Source organism: Siniperca chuatsi, linkage group LG1 (assembly GCF_020085105.1).
Source record: "Siniperca chuatsi isolate FFG_IHB_CAS linkage group LG1, ASM2008510v1, whole genome shotgun sequence".
In the NCBI taxonomy this organism is placed as follows: domain Eukaryota; kingdom Metazoa; phylum Chordata; class Actinopteri; order Centrarchiformes; family Sinipercidae; genus Siniperca; species Siniperca chuatsi.
The window spans coordinates 34,305,897-34,327,463 of NC_058042.1; the positions used below are offsets into that span (position 1 = coordinate 34,305,897).

At 39.4% G+C, this 21,567-nt stretch overlaps 1 protein-coding gene across 7 annotated transcripts in view; it reads right to left on the minus strand.

Moving 5' to 3' along the window:
• lrrk1 (leucine-rich repeat kinase 1) overlaps positions 1–21,567 on the minus strand; it is a 161,972-nt gene that overhangs the window by 57,477 nt on the left and 82,928 nt on the right. For all 7 annotated transcript variants that reach the window (XM_044189476.1, XM_044189499.1, XM_044189486.1 and 4 more), the window contains 7 exons: positions 19,836–20,008; positions 19,619–19,739; positions 3,448–3,607; positions 1,397–1,575; positions 1,140–1,237; positions 424–595; positions 173–342 (listed from right to left, as the gene is read on the minus strand). In XM_044189476.1, the coding sequence (XP_044045411.1) occupies positions 173–342; positions 424–595; positions 1,140–1,237; positions 1,397–1,575; positions 3,448–3,607; positions 19,619–19,739; positions 19,836–20,008 (1,073 nt within the window). The remainder of the gene's footprint in view (positions 1–172; positions 343–423; positions 596–1,139; positions 1,238–1,396; positions 1,576–3,447; positions 3,608–19,618; positions 19,740–19,835; positions 20,009–21,567) is intronic.

The following is a 21,567-nucleotide window of genomic DNA, read 5'->3' on the forward strand; positions in this document are numbered from 1 at the left end:
TCCAGAGGTTTTTGACTCAAGTCTGCTTATCGCAATTCAGAACTGGCTCCTTTCTGAAGCTCTGAATCTAATTGAAGCTCCACATCCTTAACTTTCTCACACTCTTCATTTCCTCATTTAAGCATCTGTCTCATTTAAATACTGCCCACATACTTCAAGACCCAGCTCTGACCTGAGGTAACCTCCATCAAAAGTGACCAGCAGCCCCTCCTTCCAGTAGATGGTCTGGCTGCGTCGGACTCTGAAGGTGCTGCAACGATTCCTCTGCTGGGTTCCAGCAAAGCTGTAGATCACAGAGTTCCTGCTGTGCTGGCTCCTGGTGTTTCTTTTGGGCTCAAATGACTGCACAAACACAACATTTTAAGGACATGGAATGTTGAAAAGCTGAATGTGTGGTGAATGATGAGAATCTGGTTTCAATACCTGCAGGTCCATCTCTGTGAGGCTGATAAGCATCCTGGCAATGAAGCGCTCCCAAAATCCAGCAGGAACAAAGCTCATCTTAACAAGGCGCTGCAGAGTGTTGTTGGTCTGCTGGCGGAAGCCATGGATATCCATGGCTGGCTTGGGTGGAAGGAGGTGGGGCAACAGATAGCTACAGCAAGAGGAAAGGAAAAATGAAAAACACATTTAAAACTAGAAAATGTTTGAAGAAACTTTAGGTATGGTTGCTGCTTGATGTTTGTGCCAGGATTTTTTTTGCTGTTTGCGGGTTGCTTTTACATTGTGGTGCTGGCTTGCATGTATTGCTACCTGTTGAAACATAGCTAATTGTTAGATATGTAGCATATGGATGCTAGGTAGTTGCTAAGGTGTCTGAAGTGTTTCCTATGTGCTAGCTACTTGGTTGCTAAGTGTTTGGTAGGGTGATAACTGTCTTCAACACAATTGCCAGGGTGTTTTTAGGTTGTTACTAGGATGTGTGTGATGGACTAGTACATTTCCAGTTGGGTGCTAAGTGGTTGCTATGGCTTTCCGGGCAGTTGCTAGGGTAGTAGTAGTAGATGTTTGCTGGGGCACCATGAGGTGGATGCTATGCATGGCAGGTTATGGTGTTCAGGGTAGTTGCCTGAGTGTTGCTGACAGAGAATCACCATTTGTATCAATTGAGTATCAATTAGTATATAGACAATATTTACCTGTTGTTGGCCACAGGCAGAGCAATCTCAAACTTGGCTAGAAACTGGAAATACTGTTCCTCTGTCTGCTGGGTGAACCCTGTTCCTACCAATAGCATCTGCACAACAGACATCATCACTAGACATCACAACAGGAAGCCAGCATCATCATTTATACACAAAATAACTCAAAGTCAAAAACATGTATATATTTTTTTTTAATTTAAGCTGCCTGTCTAGAATTTTTTCCATTTTACCAGTTGCTTCCTGAGTCTCACCCTGAGGTCTTCAGCTTGGATCACTCCATTCCTGGCCACAGAGCGAGAGGACTTGAGGTGCATGATCCTCTCCAGGCATTCCGACAGCCATACAGGACACAGAAAGTAGAGGGTACACAGGCCATGGCTGGTATCAGGGAAGTGCAGCAGGGTCCCCGTCTCCATTAGGAAGCTGATGGCTGGATGTGGTTGAAAAAAAGAGGAGAGCCATATGTATGGTGTAGTGAAGGGCGTAATCTTCTGCCAAACATTGGGGGGGACCTTTAAGGTACTGTTAAGAACAGTCAAATGCAAATAAAGAACTAATGGATAATGTTGCTGATCTGGGAAATTAAGGAAATATTCTGCCACACCAGTATCAGCAGGTCGGCTTGGCTCCTTATAAAGACAGCCAGATGAATTCTGGAAGTAACCAATCACCTCAACGGTCAGCCTCCTATTTGTATCAAAATGTGCACACACGGCACAAAGTCCATATACAAGCTCGTTTTGTAACTAAACACAAAGTATTTCTTTGTATTTTAGTATTAAGTAACTAGTAACTACATGTTGGAAGGTGAGTAAAACACAGAACAAAGAACACGGGGCAATTAGGACCATGTACCAGAGAAAATGCGCACCCCGGCACACATGCAATAATTGCCACCATTCATATTTGCCACCCGCGGTTTGATCAACAACATAACCTGGTCGACAGTGACACAGTTTAGTGACAAATCAACTACAGATTTTCAAAGACAACCGACTGAGTGAAACTGGATCATCCTCCAGCCTGTTACATTGAAAAGAGATCTGTAAATGGTGCGGAATACCTACAAAACAGAACGACTTTGGTTCCTGTGCAAGCTGCGTGCACAGCTGTACTGTTCCCTGTTGTTGGTTGACTCCAGGTAATTCCAAAGTTGTCTTATTTAAACATTGTGTGGTCTTGGCTGGCTTGCTAACATTAGCCACGGGTATGCATTTTGGAGTCACCTAGTTTTGTTTGGAGTTGGAGGGTGTGTAACCTCTGAGGTCGGGACTTTTAGAGAACTGTGTGCAATCACAGAGCTGCCGGATGATCAGTAAATCTCCCCAAATTGTAGGGCTGCATACTTGTTAAACCACAATGTCTCATTTTCTATTTCTACACATGTTAAATACAAAAGATGCAACATGTGGGTGTGGATGATTAGGAGTTGTTTAAAGGCACCTTTGACAGAGCAGACAGCTGAGTAATGAAAGTAAAGCAACAAGTAAAGTAAAGCAATGTAACTACTTTTTTTCATGAGTAACATGTAATGGGTAATTGATTACAGTTTTCAAGTAACTTGCCTAACAGTGCTGGTCAATTGCAAATATTGGGGTCAAATTTCAATCCTTCATATATTGGGGGGGACGTGACTACCCACCCCCCTGCGCATTTATGCGCCTGGTTGTAGTCCCTCTCAAGGCCAATCAGTGGCAAACATAGGCCTGTCTACAGGTTTTTGTGGTGGCTCACCAAAGTAAATGGGAAGCTTTCTCAAATAAATATTGTAAATCATGGTTCCCACACCTTCTTAAACATACATTTCAAGGACTTTTCAAGGACTTTCCAGGCCCAATTCTCTCAAATTCAAGGACCCAACACGGCATAGTTTGAGACACGGGTCATGGTTAATTACTGTTACAACACTGAATTTTTATAATGAGAACTAGCAAGCTTTACAGAAGCTCACAGACAACAGTTAATAAGATAGAGGCTTGAATGTGTGAACACTTCTCAATTGTGCAGTGTTACAGTGATCCAATAAAAATAAATATCAAAAGAACTTAAATTTCTGTTCTTGCAAAATATATAAATTCAAGCTGTTTCAATGACCCATGTCTATTTATGTCTATTTTCAAAAACTTTCAAGGCCTTGATTTTTCCCCTCAAATTCACAAACTTTCAAGGATTTCAAGGACCCGTGGGAACCCTGTGTAATTACACTTTTGTACAAGGAAATGATTCTAGATAGTTTGAACTTTTTGACAAGTCAAACAAATGACTTTCACATTCCAGGCGTTTGCCGAACAAGTCACAATACCAGTCTGCACGTCCTCATAGTCTCTGATGTCACTTCCTGGGTTCTGTTCAATGATGTGGTCCAGCTGGGCATCAGTTAGGTATTGGACCTCTCCCTCAGCATCTCGCCTCTGCTTCTCTGCTATCACTGCTTCCTGAAGTGTCAGGTAGCTCCTGGGGATCTGGCAGAGGAGACAATGGTAAAAATCTGTCTGTGCTTTAGAATAACATAAGGAAGATTTTAAAGATAGGGTAGGTAATGTATTTCAGAAGCATTTTTTGTTATATTTGTGGAAATTCTCTTTACATCCCGACAGCAATCAATAAATCAAAAGCGCTGAAAAAAACCTACTGCGCTGTACCTGTGGCTGTTGCAGGATAGTAATAAATGGAGTTAGATCAGTCTCAATATTAATGAATGCACACAGAAAGAGTCACAAATGTATTTCAGGATTTATCTATAAATGACTCTCTCCACAAAAATATTTTTCAATGCACACAAAAATATTTATTGTTGTATATGAATGTAAAACAAATCCACAAAAAAACAAGATTCACAAATGTATTTCTGATGCACACACAAATATTTCTTGTTTTAAATGAATGTAATAGAAATCCACAAATATATGTATTTAAAAGTATTTTCAATTTTCATCCAAAACATATTTGGATGTTGTTACATTAATATACAAACTGTTGAACCTGCATTTACAAACTGCTTGTCATGTGTGAACTTCACTGCATTTGTGTGTGGGTTTTTTGAGAGTCCCCTGCCTTGGCTCGATTCACAAATGCATTTTTTTTTCAACAGGGAATTATCTGTAGCCAATCAGAGGTTTAGGTTTGTTTTAATTAGACCACTTCTTCTTTCAGTGTTGGCAGTAGAAAGGTTTCTGACTCGTATCCATTAGCTAATTTCTTTATCTACATGTAAGCTATGTTACAGACTGATCACAGGACTCCAAGAATAATGGAGATGTTGTTAGGTTCACTATTTCACACAGGACCATGTAGGTTTAGATTTTGTTTTCCCTTAATAATAACAACCTTCATTTAAAAACTGCCTTTTGTGTATACTTGTGTTATCTTTGACTAATATTTAAATTAGTTTGATGATCTGAAACATTTAAGTATGACAAACATGCAATAAAATAAGAAATCAGGAAGGGGGCAAACACTTTTTCACACAACTGTATATACAACATCTATACATTTCAAAATAAAGGCATTTCAAAACTATTTTCAATGCTTTTGGCTCTTACATTTCCAGCCCCTAATTGGAAGGCATGCAGAGTGACAATTACTCAATAATAGAGTTGTGTCGATTTCCGGTTTTGCCAGTACGGTCCGGTGTACGAGCTTAAACAGTTAAGATTTTATGCAAACTGGCTGAACCAGCCTTTGTCATTATGACACGTTATGGCAAATTAAAAAGTAGCCTACATCAGGAACCTGCCGACGACGTCACGGTGCTAAATCCAACTTGTATTGCATTAGTAATAAGCAATATGACGAAGTGATTAACATAATATTATGCTTATTTATAAACAGACTAACGGAGCCACTAGTGTCTGACAGGCCCTGCGCAATTTACTGCCAAGCCCAGCAACATTAAGATCAAATTTCAGTAGAGGTGGGAGGGTGGAAGATGCGTACAGCGAACATTGTATTTGTTTACTAGAAAGAATGTGTTTTTTGGGGTGATGAGACAAGAGTTAGCCTCAAAGAAAACTAAAACTAAAACTGCACCAAGATAGCAAGATTTTGGATTTGAAGCACATGAAAGAGGTGAGCCGAAAAACATAGAAGAGGCAACGTGTAAACACTACAGGAAAAAAGTCATGGCAAAAGGTGATAACACACCTAACCTGCAAAAATATCATGCCTCCATTGCTGCACAGATGGGCAGATGGGGGACATTCTTCAGGGCCTACTACTTTAGGGCTATCCATAGAAGGGACATTTACGAAGGGTTCGAAATACAAACGAGGCAGTGATAGATGGAAGGAGTGCACAGAAGCAGTCACCACATTAATTGCTAAAGAGATGGTGTCTTTTAAAACAGTGGTAAAGCAGTCTTTTAAATCACTGCTCAAGACACTCGACCGTCAGTATGATCCACCAGGTCGAAATATTTTTCTCAAGTTGCCATCCCTGAGATGTACAATAAACTGAGAAACAAAAATCAAGTTTTGATCTTGGAGGGCGATCACTTTGTGCTGACGACAGATGTGGTCAAGTATTGATATGGCACTGTATATGTCATTGACGGTCCATTTCAGTAACAAAGAATGGAAGATTGCATCAAAGTGCCTCCCAACAAGCTTCTTCCAGGAGAACCGCACGGCAGAAAACTTGGCTGATGCGCTTGAAGAGGCACTGCGTGACTGGCAACTGGATCAGATCAAACAGTCAGTAATAACACTGAGGTAGCTGCGATTAGGAAATTGGACTGGCAATGGCTAAATAGTTTCAGCCATAATCTCAATCTAGCCATGACTAACGCAATCTCCCACGAAAGGCAACACAGAGGGCGAGCCATAGGGGTCTGCTGCAACATCATTGGCCAATTTTCCCACAGCTGGCAGAAAAAAGGGACCTGAAAAAAGCACAGCAAGAGCTGGGTCTACTGGAGCGCTCTCTAATTACGGTAAACTATCACGTCACACACATCATGTGATGGTCTTGATTCTTTTATATATGTCTTGTGATGTCTACTTATTTATTTATTGTGTAAGATGACAGACCCAGGGCACATGCATTCATTGCATGTTGATATCAGAATCAGAAATACTTTATTGATCCCAAAGGGGAAATTGGGTCATGTTACAGTTGTTCACATTCTAGAAGAGAAATATATATAAGTATAGAGAAATTATAAGAAAAATAGAAAATAAGAAAAATAAGCAGTGTAAAATATGTGCATTATATTACTATATATATTGTAACAGTGTGAATAATAAAGCTGAGAAATGGGATGTATAAATGAGTTAAAAAGCAAGAATAGTATAACTTAATAAGACTAAATAATAGGGGTGTAACAGTACACAGAAGTCACGGTTCAGTTCATACCATGGTTTAGAAGTCATGGTTCAGAGTGGGTTCAGTACAGCCAGAACCCAAGTTGTTCCTAAACAACTGATTTAACAGACTCAACTTTTGGAGAAACGCAACCTGAGATCATGCTGCTGATCATATATTTTTTTTTAAATAGCGATACCAAGAAGCTTCCTTTGGTTTGTGTTTGTTTGTATCAGAGAGAGAGAGAGAGAGAGAGAGAGAGAGAGAGAGAGAGAGAGAGAGAGAGAGAGACAACGCTGGTCAAGCGACCAATAGAATTAAAAAGTAGAGGGAGTCCTGGTACCAAGAAAGCTGGTAAAAGCCCAAAAGTAAAGGTCAGGTCAATTTATCTAAAACCTATGTAGGCTTTCACTCCTAGTGTCAGGCTTAGGCCTTACTAATGACTGGTTAGGTTTAGGGTCAGTCGACACGGTTAGGCTCTCACTCTTAGTGTTACTAACAGCTGATTAGGTTTAGCCCTTACTAACAACTGGTTAGGTTTAGGGTCAGTTGACATGGTCAGGTTAGTTAGGTCTGGTCCTTGTAGAAGTTCACTGTTCAACGAGACTCCTTGATAGCTGGCGGCACAGTCAAACACCACACACAGCTTCTTCTTTTATGTATGGTATACTCCGTGATGGGGAATATACCATGTTTTACCATATTGACAGCTCAGTTGTGTCATTGTCACTTTCATTGCATATCCTTTGTTCATGTCATTCATAAAGCTTGTGTATTCTTCATGGAATGCAGGATTCCTCTTCAGCTTGTTTTTGAGGTCTAGTGCTTGTTGCATTGCAGCACTTTGGCACTTGTTCGGCAGTTGGACACTTGTTTTCTTCATTGCAAGATCAATGTCTTTTGGTTCTTTGAGCAGTCCATTCAGGATCCATCCAAGAGCAGTCTTTCTCAAATATGGTCTGTTGTTCTGGCTAAGGAACACTTTCCACGGCTCTAAGACTTTGTGTTCCTTGGTTCCGATGAGAAGTTCTACTTCAGCGTCAATGTAAGGCAACCTCACTTCACCAAGATATGGCCATCTGTCTCCATCTTTTTGTAGTAGAACGTTCTCCCTGGAAATGGGTATGCTTCTTTGTGTGAACACCGTGGATGGCTCCATGAAGTTGTTGTTTTCAAGACCCTGACTTGTCGGTGAAGATGTGGCTCTCTACTCTTTTCTTGGAATTGATCATGCTCAACATAAGCTTGGCCTTTCTGCATTGAACATTCAGCTGCTTAGTCAGTGCCTCAGTACAAAATGTTGCAGAACTGATTGGGCCGGTGAATGCATAGGCCTCCACAGCTTTGTTGCACTTCTTGGATTTCACTAGGCACTATAGCAAGCACACAGTTTTCTCCGGCCCCAGGCACTTGTCTCTTGATGGAGTGGTGCTGGTGCACTGGCAGCATTTTTTCTTCATTGAGGGCTACTTCCTATCTTAGCCTTGTTTCCTTGAAACTTCTCTGCGTCTTTCTTATCAGCTGTTGCTGTGCTGAAGAGTGGATCAGACATGCAGATGGCCGATGTTCTTTGCTTGGTGATCGACAAAGTCCACCAGTTCAGTGAACCTGGCTCTTCTTTGACGCTGCCCCTGGAGGTCATATGCATGAGCTCTCCATCATTCTCTCTCATCTTGAATGGCAACTTTGAAATGATGGCCCTCATGTTTGTGGGATTGTCCATTTCTTCCATGCAATTAGCATCTTCCATGGCGTTATGACAGCTCACCAGAAACAATGAAAAAGCACTTAAAGCTTTTCCATCTTCACACTTAATCTCAGGCCACTTGAATGCCTTTTCCCTCAAAGCTATAGCCATCTTCAGCTCATTTCCATACCTGTCTTGAAGCAGCCTCACAGCCATTGTATAACCCACGATCTGCAGGCATGTGTTGGCAGCTATTCACAAGGTCCTGTGGTACCTCTGGTATACTGCTCAAGGAAGTACAACTTGTCAGCACTGCTGTCAGCTCTAGCATCAATAGCATGGATAAATGCTCTCATAAAGGATCTGTACTCCAGTGGGTCTCCATGGAACACTGGTGCATCTCTTTGTAGTAAACGAAACTGCTGGTTCTGTGCAAGAATCTCTGCAATGTTTGTTTGTCATTGCATCAGTCGATACATCTTTCTTGTACTGTTATGATGCTGTGATGAGTCTCTGTTGTCGATGCATCAGCAGCAGAGTGTTTTTCATCTTGGGTCTAACACCGAATGGCACACCTGGGTCAGCTAACACTGGCAATGCGACTTCTCAGTGTGTTTCTGCTTGGAGAATGAGAAGCTATACATATACCCACAGTCATCATCATCTTCAGATTTCAGCACTCAAAGAGGTCTTGCCGCTGCAGGTTTGTTCATACCCACTTAAACTTCTGGTGTTCTTCACATTTTTCATAATCTCTAATTCTAGCAGTGGCAACGGTTTCAATCTCCAGTTGTTCTTTTTCAGCTTTAATTATTTGAGCTTCTTCCGGAGCCAGTCCGGGTAATTGCATCATCGTCTTCTTTCTCATCCGCCATAGCACCTGTGAATCCAGACTCTTGAGTTGTTTCGGTATTTTAACTATTTTTGTTGGTTACAGCACAGTGCAAATCTTCATAAATCCATCCAAATAAACATCCCTACTTCAGTTGGTATGCAGCATTGCACCATGTGTTCTTCTCAGCAACTTCACAAAGCCCTTACAGCGCAGCAAGGTGACATCTGTGTTAATGGTTCAGATGCCAAAGCTAGCTCTTTGATAACATATTCACTTCTTAGCGATTTTTTAGTTTGATAGCGAGCTTGACTAAATAGCAAGCTTTTGATTATTGTAGTGGCAAAACTTCAGTTCTTAGGTTTGTTTTAGTTAGACCACTTTTTCTTTCAATGTTGGAAGTAGAAGGCATGTAAGGACTCCAGAAATAATGGTGATGTCGTTTTATTTTTAGGTTCTTCTCTATTCTTCAGTAATTCACTTGACAAAACATCACCTGTTTGTTTTCTGTCAACTCAGGTCAATAAAAAGGTCAGAGATCATTGGTTCTGTCTCTTTCTCCTGGAAATATTCACTGCGGCGGACAGTTGTGGCTGTCCCCCTCTCAGTGTGGCATGCTCACAAGCAGACACCCACCTGAACTCTCTCCTCAGAAACATGCAGCAGAACCCGACGTCTACTGATCTACCTAAGCGCTGCAAAGGCCTGTTAGATCTCTGCAACAAAGTTTAACGCAAACAGCTGCCACACACAAAGCCTGCCAGCTAACTTCACATGCACGAAGCAAATTAACGCCTAGCTGTTAACTCTGTAAGGACAACCACAGGTGGAGCGACCGGCTTCCTCTGATCTCTACAAGTGGACACTGCACAGTAAAAAACGCTTCCACAGTGGAACCACAATTCTTCCCTGCTTGGCTTATCTACAACAGACTGACCGCCAGCTAACAGCAGCACCAAAGCCACCTCTCTTTCCCTCCCATGGATGGGTAACGTAACAACTGGGCATAGCATAGAGTAACAGTGTAAATAGCTAAGCAAAGTTTTGTACATGTGACATTACTGATGTGTTTTTCTGAGGTTATATTGTTGTGATCACACAAATCCACATACACACCCTTTGTTCTGTAGTGTATTATTTAGAGTTAGTCTTCATATTGTTTGTTTTTGCTTTGTTTATCTTTTAAATAAATGCTCGTGTATAATGATGCTGGTTTCTTTTATGTCGCACAAGAGTGAGTAATTTGCCAACCTCTTCTATTTTGAACTCCAAATCCTTCAAGCTACTAGCTATTGGTGGTAATTCTGGTTATAGGTAATTTAATTATTTATCCGAGTTCCAATATGATAGTTTATTGTATTTTATTATTTTATCATTTCTCTTCTTTAAGAAGAGTGGTGCCCCCGAGGACTTTACTAATTAAAGTTATTTATGATTATCTTTGATAATTCTGATAGCCATAATTAATTGATCGCACCTACACAAGTTGGTGCCCCCCTAGTGAATCAAACAGTTGTGACAATTGTTTATTTTACATTATTACTATTGTTAATTGATTAGGGGTGTCTAGTGGTATATCCCATGAGTACAAAAGGGCCTCATCCTCTGCAGTTAGGTGAGACTGGTGTTGGAAGTGAGCAGGACAGTAGGTGCTGAATGTGGCTATTTAAAAAAAAACAACTTAAATATTTATTTTTCCACTCTTCACTGGAGATGCTGTATGTATTGAGCACATGAGGTAAAAAAATGCCCTTGCACCAGAGTCCTGCACGGGTCCAGTTTTGCAAATCTGCACCCACCTGCACCCACAAAGCTCAGTACCAGAACCGACACGTTACCCGCAACCCGACCTGTGATTAAACACAGAAGCTACACAGTCACTCATTTTAAAGTGCTTCATTTTTACTTGTGCAATTGGAACATGTAGAAACATGAATTAAAATCATAATTAACCGTAGCCTATTTGGCTGAATCAGTCACCAACTATGTATGTTTCTACTCACTATGCTGACGTTTAATTGCCCTTGAGCCTGAGGTTGCTGTGCAAAAAAAGTATATTGTCCACAGTCCCTTAAACTGACCGGTTATTTAGATTTAGATGTTAAAAATACTGCACAATCATTTTCATTTCTGATTTCTCCAGAAATAAACCCAACATATTTTTGTTCTCACCTGCTGCCTGCCTGCATTAGGTCATTTTTTTAATGATTTATTTCTTAATTTTAAACATTTTACAAACAATAGATCACAAGAAAGGATGACGTTGACAGAGTTGCAATACAGATACCAAAACAAAACAAGGAAAATAAATAAATAATAATAATAATAATAATAATAATAATATATATAAAATTTGTGATGAGAATGAGATGTATATAAATGTACACAAGCAGGCGTACAAAAAAGAAAAAGATAGACAAGTATACCTGTATATTTACATCACAAAACAAATCTTAAAGATTCCAGAGGGTTACAAACTAAACAACCAGTGAGTATGTATATCACACTCTGGGTCAATGGTTGGATCAATTCGTGCAAACTTACATTTTGACCAATGAACTCTATGAACCACCTTGCATTGAATAAGGCAATGACGTGCACAGATAGACGAGGAATGGACCCTGTCCAGCACTTCCTCCCATGTGTCCTGATCTATTTCAATATTGAGGTCTGAAGACCAACTGATATGCAAACTATCAACGGGGAAAGACTGTAAAGTGGCAAAAGTATTGATTGAACTTAGAAATTGAGCCTTTAGAACAGACATCAAGACTTAGGATGGTATCAATTGCAAACGGAGGCGGAGCATTGGGAAAGTTTGCAAAATCTTTACGAACAAAGTCACGTATTTGTAAAAACCTAAAAAATGGCTTGTTGGAATGTTATGGATAACACTCAGCTGTTCAAATGAGGCAAATGTGCCTTCGATGTAAAGATCAGCAACAGAGTGGACACCTTGATTCCTCCAATAAGCATGTGCACCATCCAGGGTAGAAGGGAGAAACAACGGATTAAAATGTATCGGGGAAGACAGGGGCATAACTTGAAAGCCAAAATGACGTAGAAACTGAATCCAAATTTTGAGACTATTTTTCACTATTATATTATCCGAATATTTCAGAGGAGAGAGTGTGATTGGAAAACATAGAAGAGCGACCAATGTAGAGGATTTACAAGAGGCAGTCTCAATGTTAAACCATGCTAGGGCACTGTCAAAAGTTGTTTGAATTAATCCAGTGTAGCATGGACCGTATATTTGCTGCCCAATAATAAAACAGAAAATTAGGAAGGGCAAGACCACCCAAATGCCTTGGTTTCTGCAAGACACTTTTTCGAATCTTTGGAGTCTTGCCATTCCATATGAATTGAGAAATAGAGCTATCTAGTGTGATAAAAAAGGACTTTGGGATAAAAATAGGGATACATTGAAAAAGATAAATATTTAGGGAGCACGTTTATCTTCACACAATTAATTCTACGTACCAAAGACAAAGGGAGAAGAAACCAACAGTGAAAATCCTTTGTGAGACGACTGAGCAATTGTGAAAAATTATGATGAAATAGATCTGCAAAACACTTTGTCATCTGTACGCCTAAATATTTGAAGCTATGTAAAGAGGCCTTGAATGGCACAGAAGATAGAGGAACTTCAGATGCAGCATTACTAATGGGCATTAGTTCGCTTTTATTCAAATTTAGCTTATAGCCAGAAATTAGACCGAATTCTGACAGCAAGGTAAGCACCGGAGGAATAGAAATGACCGGATCAGAAACAAACAACAAAAGGTCATCCGCATATAGGGACACTTTGTGCTCCACTTCCCCCCTGGAAACGCATGACATCGGACTACGTCTGAGAGCAATGGCTAATGGTTCGATAGCCAAAGCGAATAGCAGCGGGGAGAGCGGGCAACCTTGCTTTGTCCCTCTACCAAGAGGAAAAAACTTTGAATAATGATTGTTTGTGTGCACACAGGCTAGGGGAGAAGTGTACAGAAGCTTAATCCAAGATAGAAAATAATCACCAATTCCAAATCTCTTTAAAGTATAAAACAAGAAATCCCACTCAACTCTATCGAACGCCTTTTCGGCGTCCATAGAGATAACTAACTCTGGGATCTTTTTATGGAGAGTAAAGTAAAGGATATTCAAGAGACGTCTGACAATAAAACCAGTCTGGTCTGGTGAAATTATAGTTGGTAAGAGCGGTTCCAAACGGCGTGCTAATATCTTAGCTAGCAGTTTTACGTCTGCACAGTAAAGAAATTGGATGAAAATTGCTACACTGTGGGACCAGAAGACGTAGCAATTTGAGTAATATGATTCAGGACGGAAGACTGACGTAGTTGGTGTGCAAGCAATTTACCAGGTTTGTCACCAAATTCATAATAGTTATAACTAGATTTATGAAGAGCTTCAACTGCTTCACTTGTTGCAAGCAGATCGAATTCAGCTTTTGTTGTGAGAATTTTATTGAACAAATTTGAGCTGGGCAAAACTACAACTCTTGATTGAAGCTCAGCCAGAGACCTAGATGAAGATGATTTCCTCTCAGCAGCCTTTTTCCTCTGGAACGCCGAAAAAGATATAATTTCTCCTCTCAAAAAGGCTTTGCATGCTTCCCATATAGTAACAGCTGAAGTATCAGGGGTGAAATTTGTAGAGATAAAAAGGTCGATCCAGTCATTAATAACTTTTACAAAATCTGCAACGATAAGTAATAAAGAATTTAGACGCCAAAAAGACCTGGATGTTGCCCCACCAGGGAAGCAAGAGATCCACTGTAATTGTGGCATGATCCAAAATTACAATAGGCTCACCTCCGTGAGCCCGGACTCAAGGTATTCGATACATTGATCGTGAGCTGTGACTGAATGTTGTCTAACTTGGTATCCAGGCTCTCAAACGAGGCTTTAAAGTCCGTGGCTAAAGAGGCTCTGAGCTCCTTGTGCAATGCGCTAATTTCAGCTAGCGTAATGCTAGTGCCAGGTGATGAAGTGGCTTCTCGATCTTTTTCCACCTGCTTACCTTTTCCTTTTAACATACTGTGTGAGATTGTAGTACAAAAAAAATTAATAAACAAAAGCTGCCCAAAGAGAACAAAAACGAGTGAGTGAGGTTAGAAAATAAGTAGATGAAAAGTTAAAGGGAGCGTGTCGCACACGCGTCTACTCTGCAGGCGACATAACCGGAAGCCATTTAGTTAATTTTTACCTGTGCTGGTCCCCATGAATTTATATAAATATATTTTTTACCCGTTACACAACTTCTGTTATGAATTGGCACTATATAAATAAAATTTAATTTAATTGAATTAAACGTCAAATTTTACAAAAACAGTAATCGCATTGACATCTGGAGTTTTGTGAGTTGAGTTAGGGGAAGCTTTATAAACTCTGTGAAATGCTGTCTATGTCAATTTTTTCATTATTTGCCTCTTTTTGTAAATTTGGCAAATGTAAAACATTATTTATTTTTTTGCATAAGAAACACTGTGTATGTTTGTCCTAGGGTGTTTCTGTACCAGCGTATAGGCTATTCTGTGTCTAGATAAATTATATGCCTTGTTAACAGCACATAAAGTACACAGATGAGGCAAGTGGACACCGTCGCACACATGGTTATTTCTTATTGTATATCGATAATTTCCAACCCGTATTGCTTTCATTTTTCAAACAGTTCTGTTGAATAACTAATCTTTTGGCGCTTTCATGGTGTAGCGTGATCAACGTGCATGCTGATGAACATTTTGTATCTTTTATTGATAAAAGACTTAACCTTCCCTGAAGTTGTTGAAACAAGTCTGTTAGGACTCAAGGATGGATTTCCCCCAAACACCCTGTCTTCACATGACCGCTTGGTCATAAAACAGACTGGAACTGTTTCTTTATATGAAGAAATTAAGTGTGTATGATATCTTTACAAAGCATGGTTCACCATCTTGTTGTAGTGACACAAAACAATTTTTCAGTGACATTTTTGGTAATTTGGGACACACAGTTTCATTAGTGTAGGCCCTTGCTTTCAACCCCAATAACATATTTCAAAGAATATTTTAAACTGAAAATTGTTTTTCTTAACATTAAATATACTGTATGTAGTCTGTCCTCAATCCACTTGTTGTAGCCTAGATGGTGTGTTTTGACTCTTTGAGTCCCCCCCATGGCTTGTAGACATTTCACATTCCAAACTTTAAAAAATCCCCCATATGTCCTACACAGCTGAATTTTTTTCAGCATATCCACTGATGTGTGACAAAAGTTTACCTTACTGCAACCTATGGTAAATTCAGAAGTCCGTCACTCTATATAATTCAAAATATGCAAAATCAATTAACATCTATATTTCAACAAGTCTTCATTTCAATTCTACCAGATTTGACGCAGACATTCTTTGAATCCTAGATATCACATGTTTTATAATGTTAAAATGGTGTTCAGATATGAACACAACAATGAGTCTGCAGTGACATTCAGTGTCTTACTGTAATTAGTACTGTATGCGCATTTTCTATTTCACCAAATGTTTGTCAAACTTCACCAAAGTATTTGACAATAGGCCTACACCCGAAACCAGCAAAATAATGTGTGATTTTTTTCAGAATTTTTTGAACAATATTTTGACTGTTTTAAGTTTATCTAGACCTGCAGGCAGGTTCTAACAGGGTCCAAGCAAGTCGCACCCGGCACGGTGCAATTTGCAGCTTGAGAGCAGCACAGAGATTGGAAAACATTCCATCAGAATCATTTTAGTGTATTTCATGATTTTGCAACAAAAGCACCACCAAGTGGCAGATTGCCACGAAATTTTGCACACTCTTTAGCAGAGAAAAATAATGACAAGAAATTTTCACGGGGTCACAATAGGCAATCTTCAACTTAATATGACCTCAATGAACTCTTGAAAAAAGAAACATGCATCAATTGCCACATTATTGGCAAGTAGGACTTGGCTGCCTGGGGATTTGAGCCCTGGACCTTTGTATCCCCAGAGAAGGTGACTTACTGAGTGCACCATTGAGGAGACATGGTCTCCATACACCGTCTCACAAGTTGAGGCAATGACATCACATACCCCAGACTGGGGTATTTTTTTCTGTTTGAACTTCAAACGCTTAAAATGTTGGTAATAAAATTCTGAAAAAAAAAAAAAAATCACTGGTTTCGGGTGTATTGTCAAATATTTTGGTGATGTGTGATCCAACACTGAGGAAAAAAAGAAAATGTTGTGCATACAGTACAAATTACAGCAAGATTGAATGTCATTGCAAACTCACCGTTTGACCGATCTGAACACCATTTGAAACACTCTATCTACCATCTAGAGAATGTCTGTGTCACTTTTGCCAGTATATGAATTAATACATGTGGAGATACAATTGTTAACTGATTTTGCATATCCTGAAAAATATAGAGTGAAAGACTTATAAATTGACCATAGGCGGCAGTGAGGCAAACTTTTGTCACAGTGACATCAGTGGATGTGCTGAAAACATTTCAGCTCTCTAGGACGGGTGATTTGTTTCGATTTTTTTGAAGTTTGGAATGTGAAATGTCTAGAAATTTACATTTGTTGTAATAATCCAAGCCCACTTTAATCAATCGTTATTAAATTTTAAGCATCAAATGACTCATGACCCTAGATCGTGCAAACTGAATTCGAGATATAAACTTTTCACATTTATGGCGCGCCCTAATGACAGAATATTCCAGGACTGCTTAACAAAGCTCGGATCTAGCATCCGAACATGTGCACCAAGTTTGAGTAACAATAGCTTAAGCTAATTTTGATTTATGAGCGTTTATGTAAAACTTTACACAGACACAGGTCTAAAAATGTTTAATTTCAAAACGGATTAACATATCTAAATTTCCTTGATAACTTTAGATTAGCGAAGTCTGTAGCTGATCCTGCCAAAGTTTCGGGACAAATAGCCCAACGGTCTATGATATGGTCGAGAAAATTGTATTCAGGAAAAGTCACAAAATTTGACCTTTTTAGAGTAGAAGACCATTCGGGCTTGGACCCCTAATATTGAGAACAACAACAATAGGGCTCCAGCAGCTTTGCTGCTTGGACCCCTAAATTAACAAAAATACCCCAGTTTTGCACATGTGATGTCATTGCCTCAAGTTGTGTGGAAGCCATCTCTCCCCAGCGGTGTAGTCAGTAAGTCACCTTCTCTGGGGATACAAAGGTCTAGGGTTCAAATTCCCAGGTGGTCAAGTCCTACTTCCCCAAAATGTGGCAATTCATGCATGTGATGTGTCATAGAGGTCATATCAAGTTAAAAATTGCCTATTGTGACCCTGTGAAAATTATTTTTCTCTGCTAAAAAGTGTTTGTCCAGCAAAAACCGTCAGACCTAGAAACACAATAATTGACAGGTGGATTGCAAATTCCACCCACTACTCAGGCACATATAATGACACAGTTGCTGTAATAATTAAGTTTACGTTTTCACAATTATCTCAAAAATGGCTTGGCCTAGAGTCAAACTTCTTTTGTCATTATAATCACTCAAGTCATCTGCATCTGGTCTTCTGTTCTAAAACTGTCACATTTTGCCAGTTTTTTCTGAATTTTATAAAATCCTATTTTTTGACAAAACCACCGGGTCAATCATCCCAAAAGATTTCAATGATCTTAAGTTGTTAAAGAAATTTCGATTCATCAATCCATTTCAATTATAAATGTTTCTGAACTGTGACCCTAAAACTAAAACTAAAAGTACATACTGAACCGAATTTTGTGTACCGTTTTGTGTTACCCCTAATATATATACTGTATATATACTGTACATATATAGTGGTGTGAAAAAGTGTTTGCCCCCTTCCTGATTTCTTATTTTTTTGCATGTTTGTCACACTTAAATGTTTCAGATCATCAAACTAATTTAAATATTAGTCAAAGATAACACAAGTAAACACAAAAAGCAGTTTTTAAATGAAGGTTGTTATTATTAAGGGAAAACAAAATCCAAACCTACATGGCCCTGTGTAAAAAAGTGACTGCCCCCTAAACCTAATAACTGATTGGGCCACCCTTAGCAGCAACAACTGCAATCAAGTGTTTGCAATAACTTGCAATGAGTCTTTTACAGCGCTGTGGAGGAATTTTGGCCCACTCATCTTTGCAGAATTTTTAAACTTCATGCCACAGCATCTCGATAGGATTCAGGTCAGGACTTTGACTAGGCCACTCCAAAGTCTTCATTTTGTTCTTCTTCAGCCATTCTGAGGTGGACTTGCTGGTGTGTTTTGGATCATTGTCCTGCTGCAGAACCCGAGTTCGCTTCAGCTTGAGGTCACAAACAGATGGCCGAACATTCTCCTTCAGGAGTTTTTGGTAGACAGCAGAATTCATGGTTCCATTTATCACAGCAAGTCTTCCAGGTCCTGAAGCAGCAAAACAGCCCCAGACCATCACACTACCACCACCATATTTTACTGTTGGTGTGATGTTCTTTTTCTGAAATGCGGTGTTACTTTTACGCCAGATGTAATGGGACACACACCTTCCAAAAGTCTCGTCAGTCCACAGAGTACTTTCCCAAAAGTCTTGGGGATCATCAAGATGTTTTCTGGTAAAAATGAGACGAGCCTTAATGTTCTTTTTGCTCAGCAGTGATTTTTGTCTTGGAACTCTGCCATGCAGGCCATTTTTGCCCAGTCTCTTTCTTATGGTGGAGTCATGAACACTGACCTTAACTGAGGCAAATCAGGCCTGCAGTTCTTTGGATGTTGTGGGGTCTTTTGTGACCTCTTGGATGAGTCGTCGCTGCGCTTTTGGTGTAATTTTCAATTTTAAAAAAGCTTTAGAAATGGCTTTATAACCTTTTCCAGTCTGATAGATCTCAATTACTTTCTTTCTCATTTTTTCCTGAATTTTTTTGGATCTTGGCATAATGTCTAGCTTTTGAAGATCTTTTAGTCTACTTCACTTTGTCAGGCAGGTCCAATTTAAGTGATTTCTTGATTGAGAACAGGTGTGGCAGTAATCAGGCCTGGGTGTGGCTAGAGAAATTTAACTCAGGTGTGATAAACCACAGTTATGTTTTAATAGGAGGGCCAATCACGTTTTCACACAGGGCTATGTAGGTTTGGATTTTGTTTTCCTTTAATAATAACAACCTTCATTTAAAAACTGCTTTTTGCGTTTACTTGTGTTATCTTTGACTAATATATTAGTTTGATGATCTGAAACATTTAAGTGTGACAAACATGCAAAAAAATAAGAAATCAGGAAGGGGGCAAACACTTTTTCACACCACTGTAGATACATATACATACATATAAAATGAAAATTTCATTACACACACAAATACTGAATGCATTCTGCATACAGTATTCCGCATTATGCTCATGTTTTATGAATCTGAATCCATCCTACAGAGTAAAATCCACTGAAATTCTGCTGAGTTTTTGTTGACAAAAAGGCAGAATTACTACAATTCTAAATTCTTGTAATTATATAGTGAATATTACAGCTATAAAATGTTTCAATTTTGGAGATACAACAATAGTGACATACTGTATGCATGTACTACTGTATGTATTCAGTAAGCAAACAGTTTCTCTCTGTTGGTCCAAACTGTGAAGCTTTCTCTACACAGATACACAATGTAGAGCATCACCAGCCACACTCACTCACCAGTCTGCCCAGCAGTTTACTGCCACAGGCTGTGCTGCTGTTGTCTTTCATGGAGAGAGCCACCTGGTAGATCAGCTTCTTCAGCACATCCAAACCCTCCAGGGTCTTACAGGACACTTCACTGATTACCAAGACACACACTTGCATGAAGCATACGCAAACAGAGCTTATTATCAATGTAAATAAACAAACAATAAAATGTAAAATGTGTGCTTACTGCAGGTGTTTCCAGGTGATGTCAGGGTAGCCGGTGGCTCGAGCCCCTGACGGGGATCGGCAAAGAGCCAGAATATAAGCTCTCAGCGTAGCCAGTCTCTCAGTGCGAAACTTGGTGTCGATGAGATCCAAATGTGTTCCCACAACCACCACTGCAGAGTTGGGCGCTCGCGCCTATACACACAGGAACTAACATGTTTATTGAATGTGTATTAAAGAGAAAAAAAAAAAGCAAAAATACACATTTCATTTGTAAATTGGACAGTCAGCTTTGCATATCAATTAACACAAAAAGTGCATTAGCCTGATGAAAAACAAAACAAAAAATTAGCATGCAAGTTTATTCTTAATGTTGGAAAGAGTTGTTTGACGTACACAGAAAAATAATATTAACTCCAACCAATGTGTAGATTTTTCCACCGCTTCTCATTGTCTTCCTCAGCAGAGTGAGATTTGTCACTTATCATGGAGATGGTTGGGTCATCATATGACCTAAGTATGGAACTTTGGTAACATGACAACTAGTGCACTTATATTGATGAAGACCATGAGTTGCAGTTGAAAACTCAACAAATGTGTCAAAAAACAAATCATGTTTTAGCCAACATATGCAATTGGTTAGATGTGTCAATCAACAACTTACAGTTTTTAGCATTAGTGCCTACATAGAGAATCAAATCAGGGGCTGATATCTGATTGACACTGATTAAAATTTGTTAAACACATTCCATAAACAGGAGCCTAAACCCATATTTATCAAACTTCTAACAGTGGAAACAGTAAAAAGTATTGTACAGAACTGTGCCTTTTAATTAGTATAATAAAAGTAAAAGTTGTGTTAATTTGTTTGTTTGTTAGATGCTGGGTAACCTTGAGGGAGACAGTGCAAAGAGAAGAGGGGGACAGTGGCAGAGAGGGTGGAAGGGAGGAGGGGAGGGATATGGGTTTTTGGGTGAGGGAAAAAATGAAGTAGTAGTAGGACTCTGTACATTTGTTATCAGTGTAATTGTGTACATACCCGCGACAACGGGTATATGTACACACTTGTGGGTGTATGTGGTGTGGAGTTCCACAAGGTTCTGTGCTTAGACCGATTCTGTTCACCTTATAAATGCTTCCTCTAGGCAATATTATTAGGAAACACTCCATAAACTTTCATTGTTCTGCAGATGATACCCAATTATATCTATCGATCAAGCCAGATGAAACTAACCAGTTAGCTAAACTTCAATTATGCCTTAAGGACACAAAGACCTGGATGACCTGCAAGTTTCTGATGTTAAACTGTTACAAAACTGAAGTTATTGCACTTGGCCTATTCGAGACACATTATCTAAAGATATAGTTACTCTAGATGGCATTGCCCTGGCCTCCAGCAGCACCGTAAGGAGACTCTTTGAGTTATCTTTGATCAGGATTTATCCTTTAACTCCCACATGAAAGAAACTTCAAGGACTGCCTTCTTTCACCTATGCAACATTGCAAAAATCAGGCACATCCTTTCTCAAAATTATGCCGAAAAACTAGTGCATTTGTTCTCTCCAGTTGATCCAGAATGCTGCGGCACGTGTACTGACAAGAACTAGGAAAAGAGATCATATTTCTCCAATATTAGCTTCTCTGCACTGGCTCCCTGTAAAATCCAGAATAGAATTTAAAATCCTTCTCCTCACCTACAAAGCTCTTAATGGTCTGGCACCATCATATCTTAAAGAGCTCATAATACCGTATTA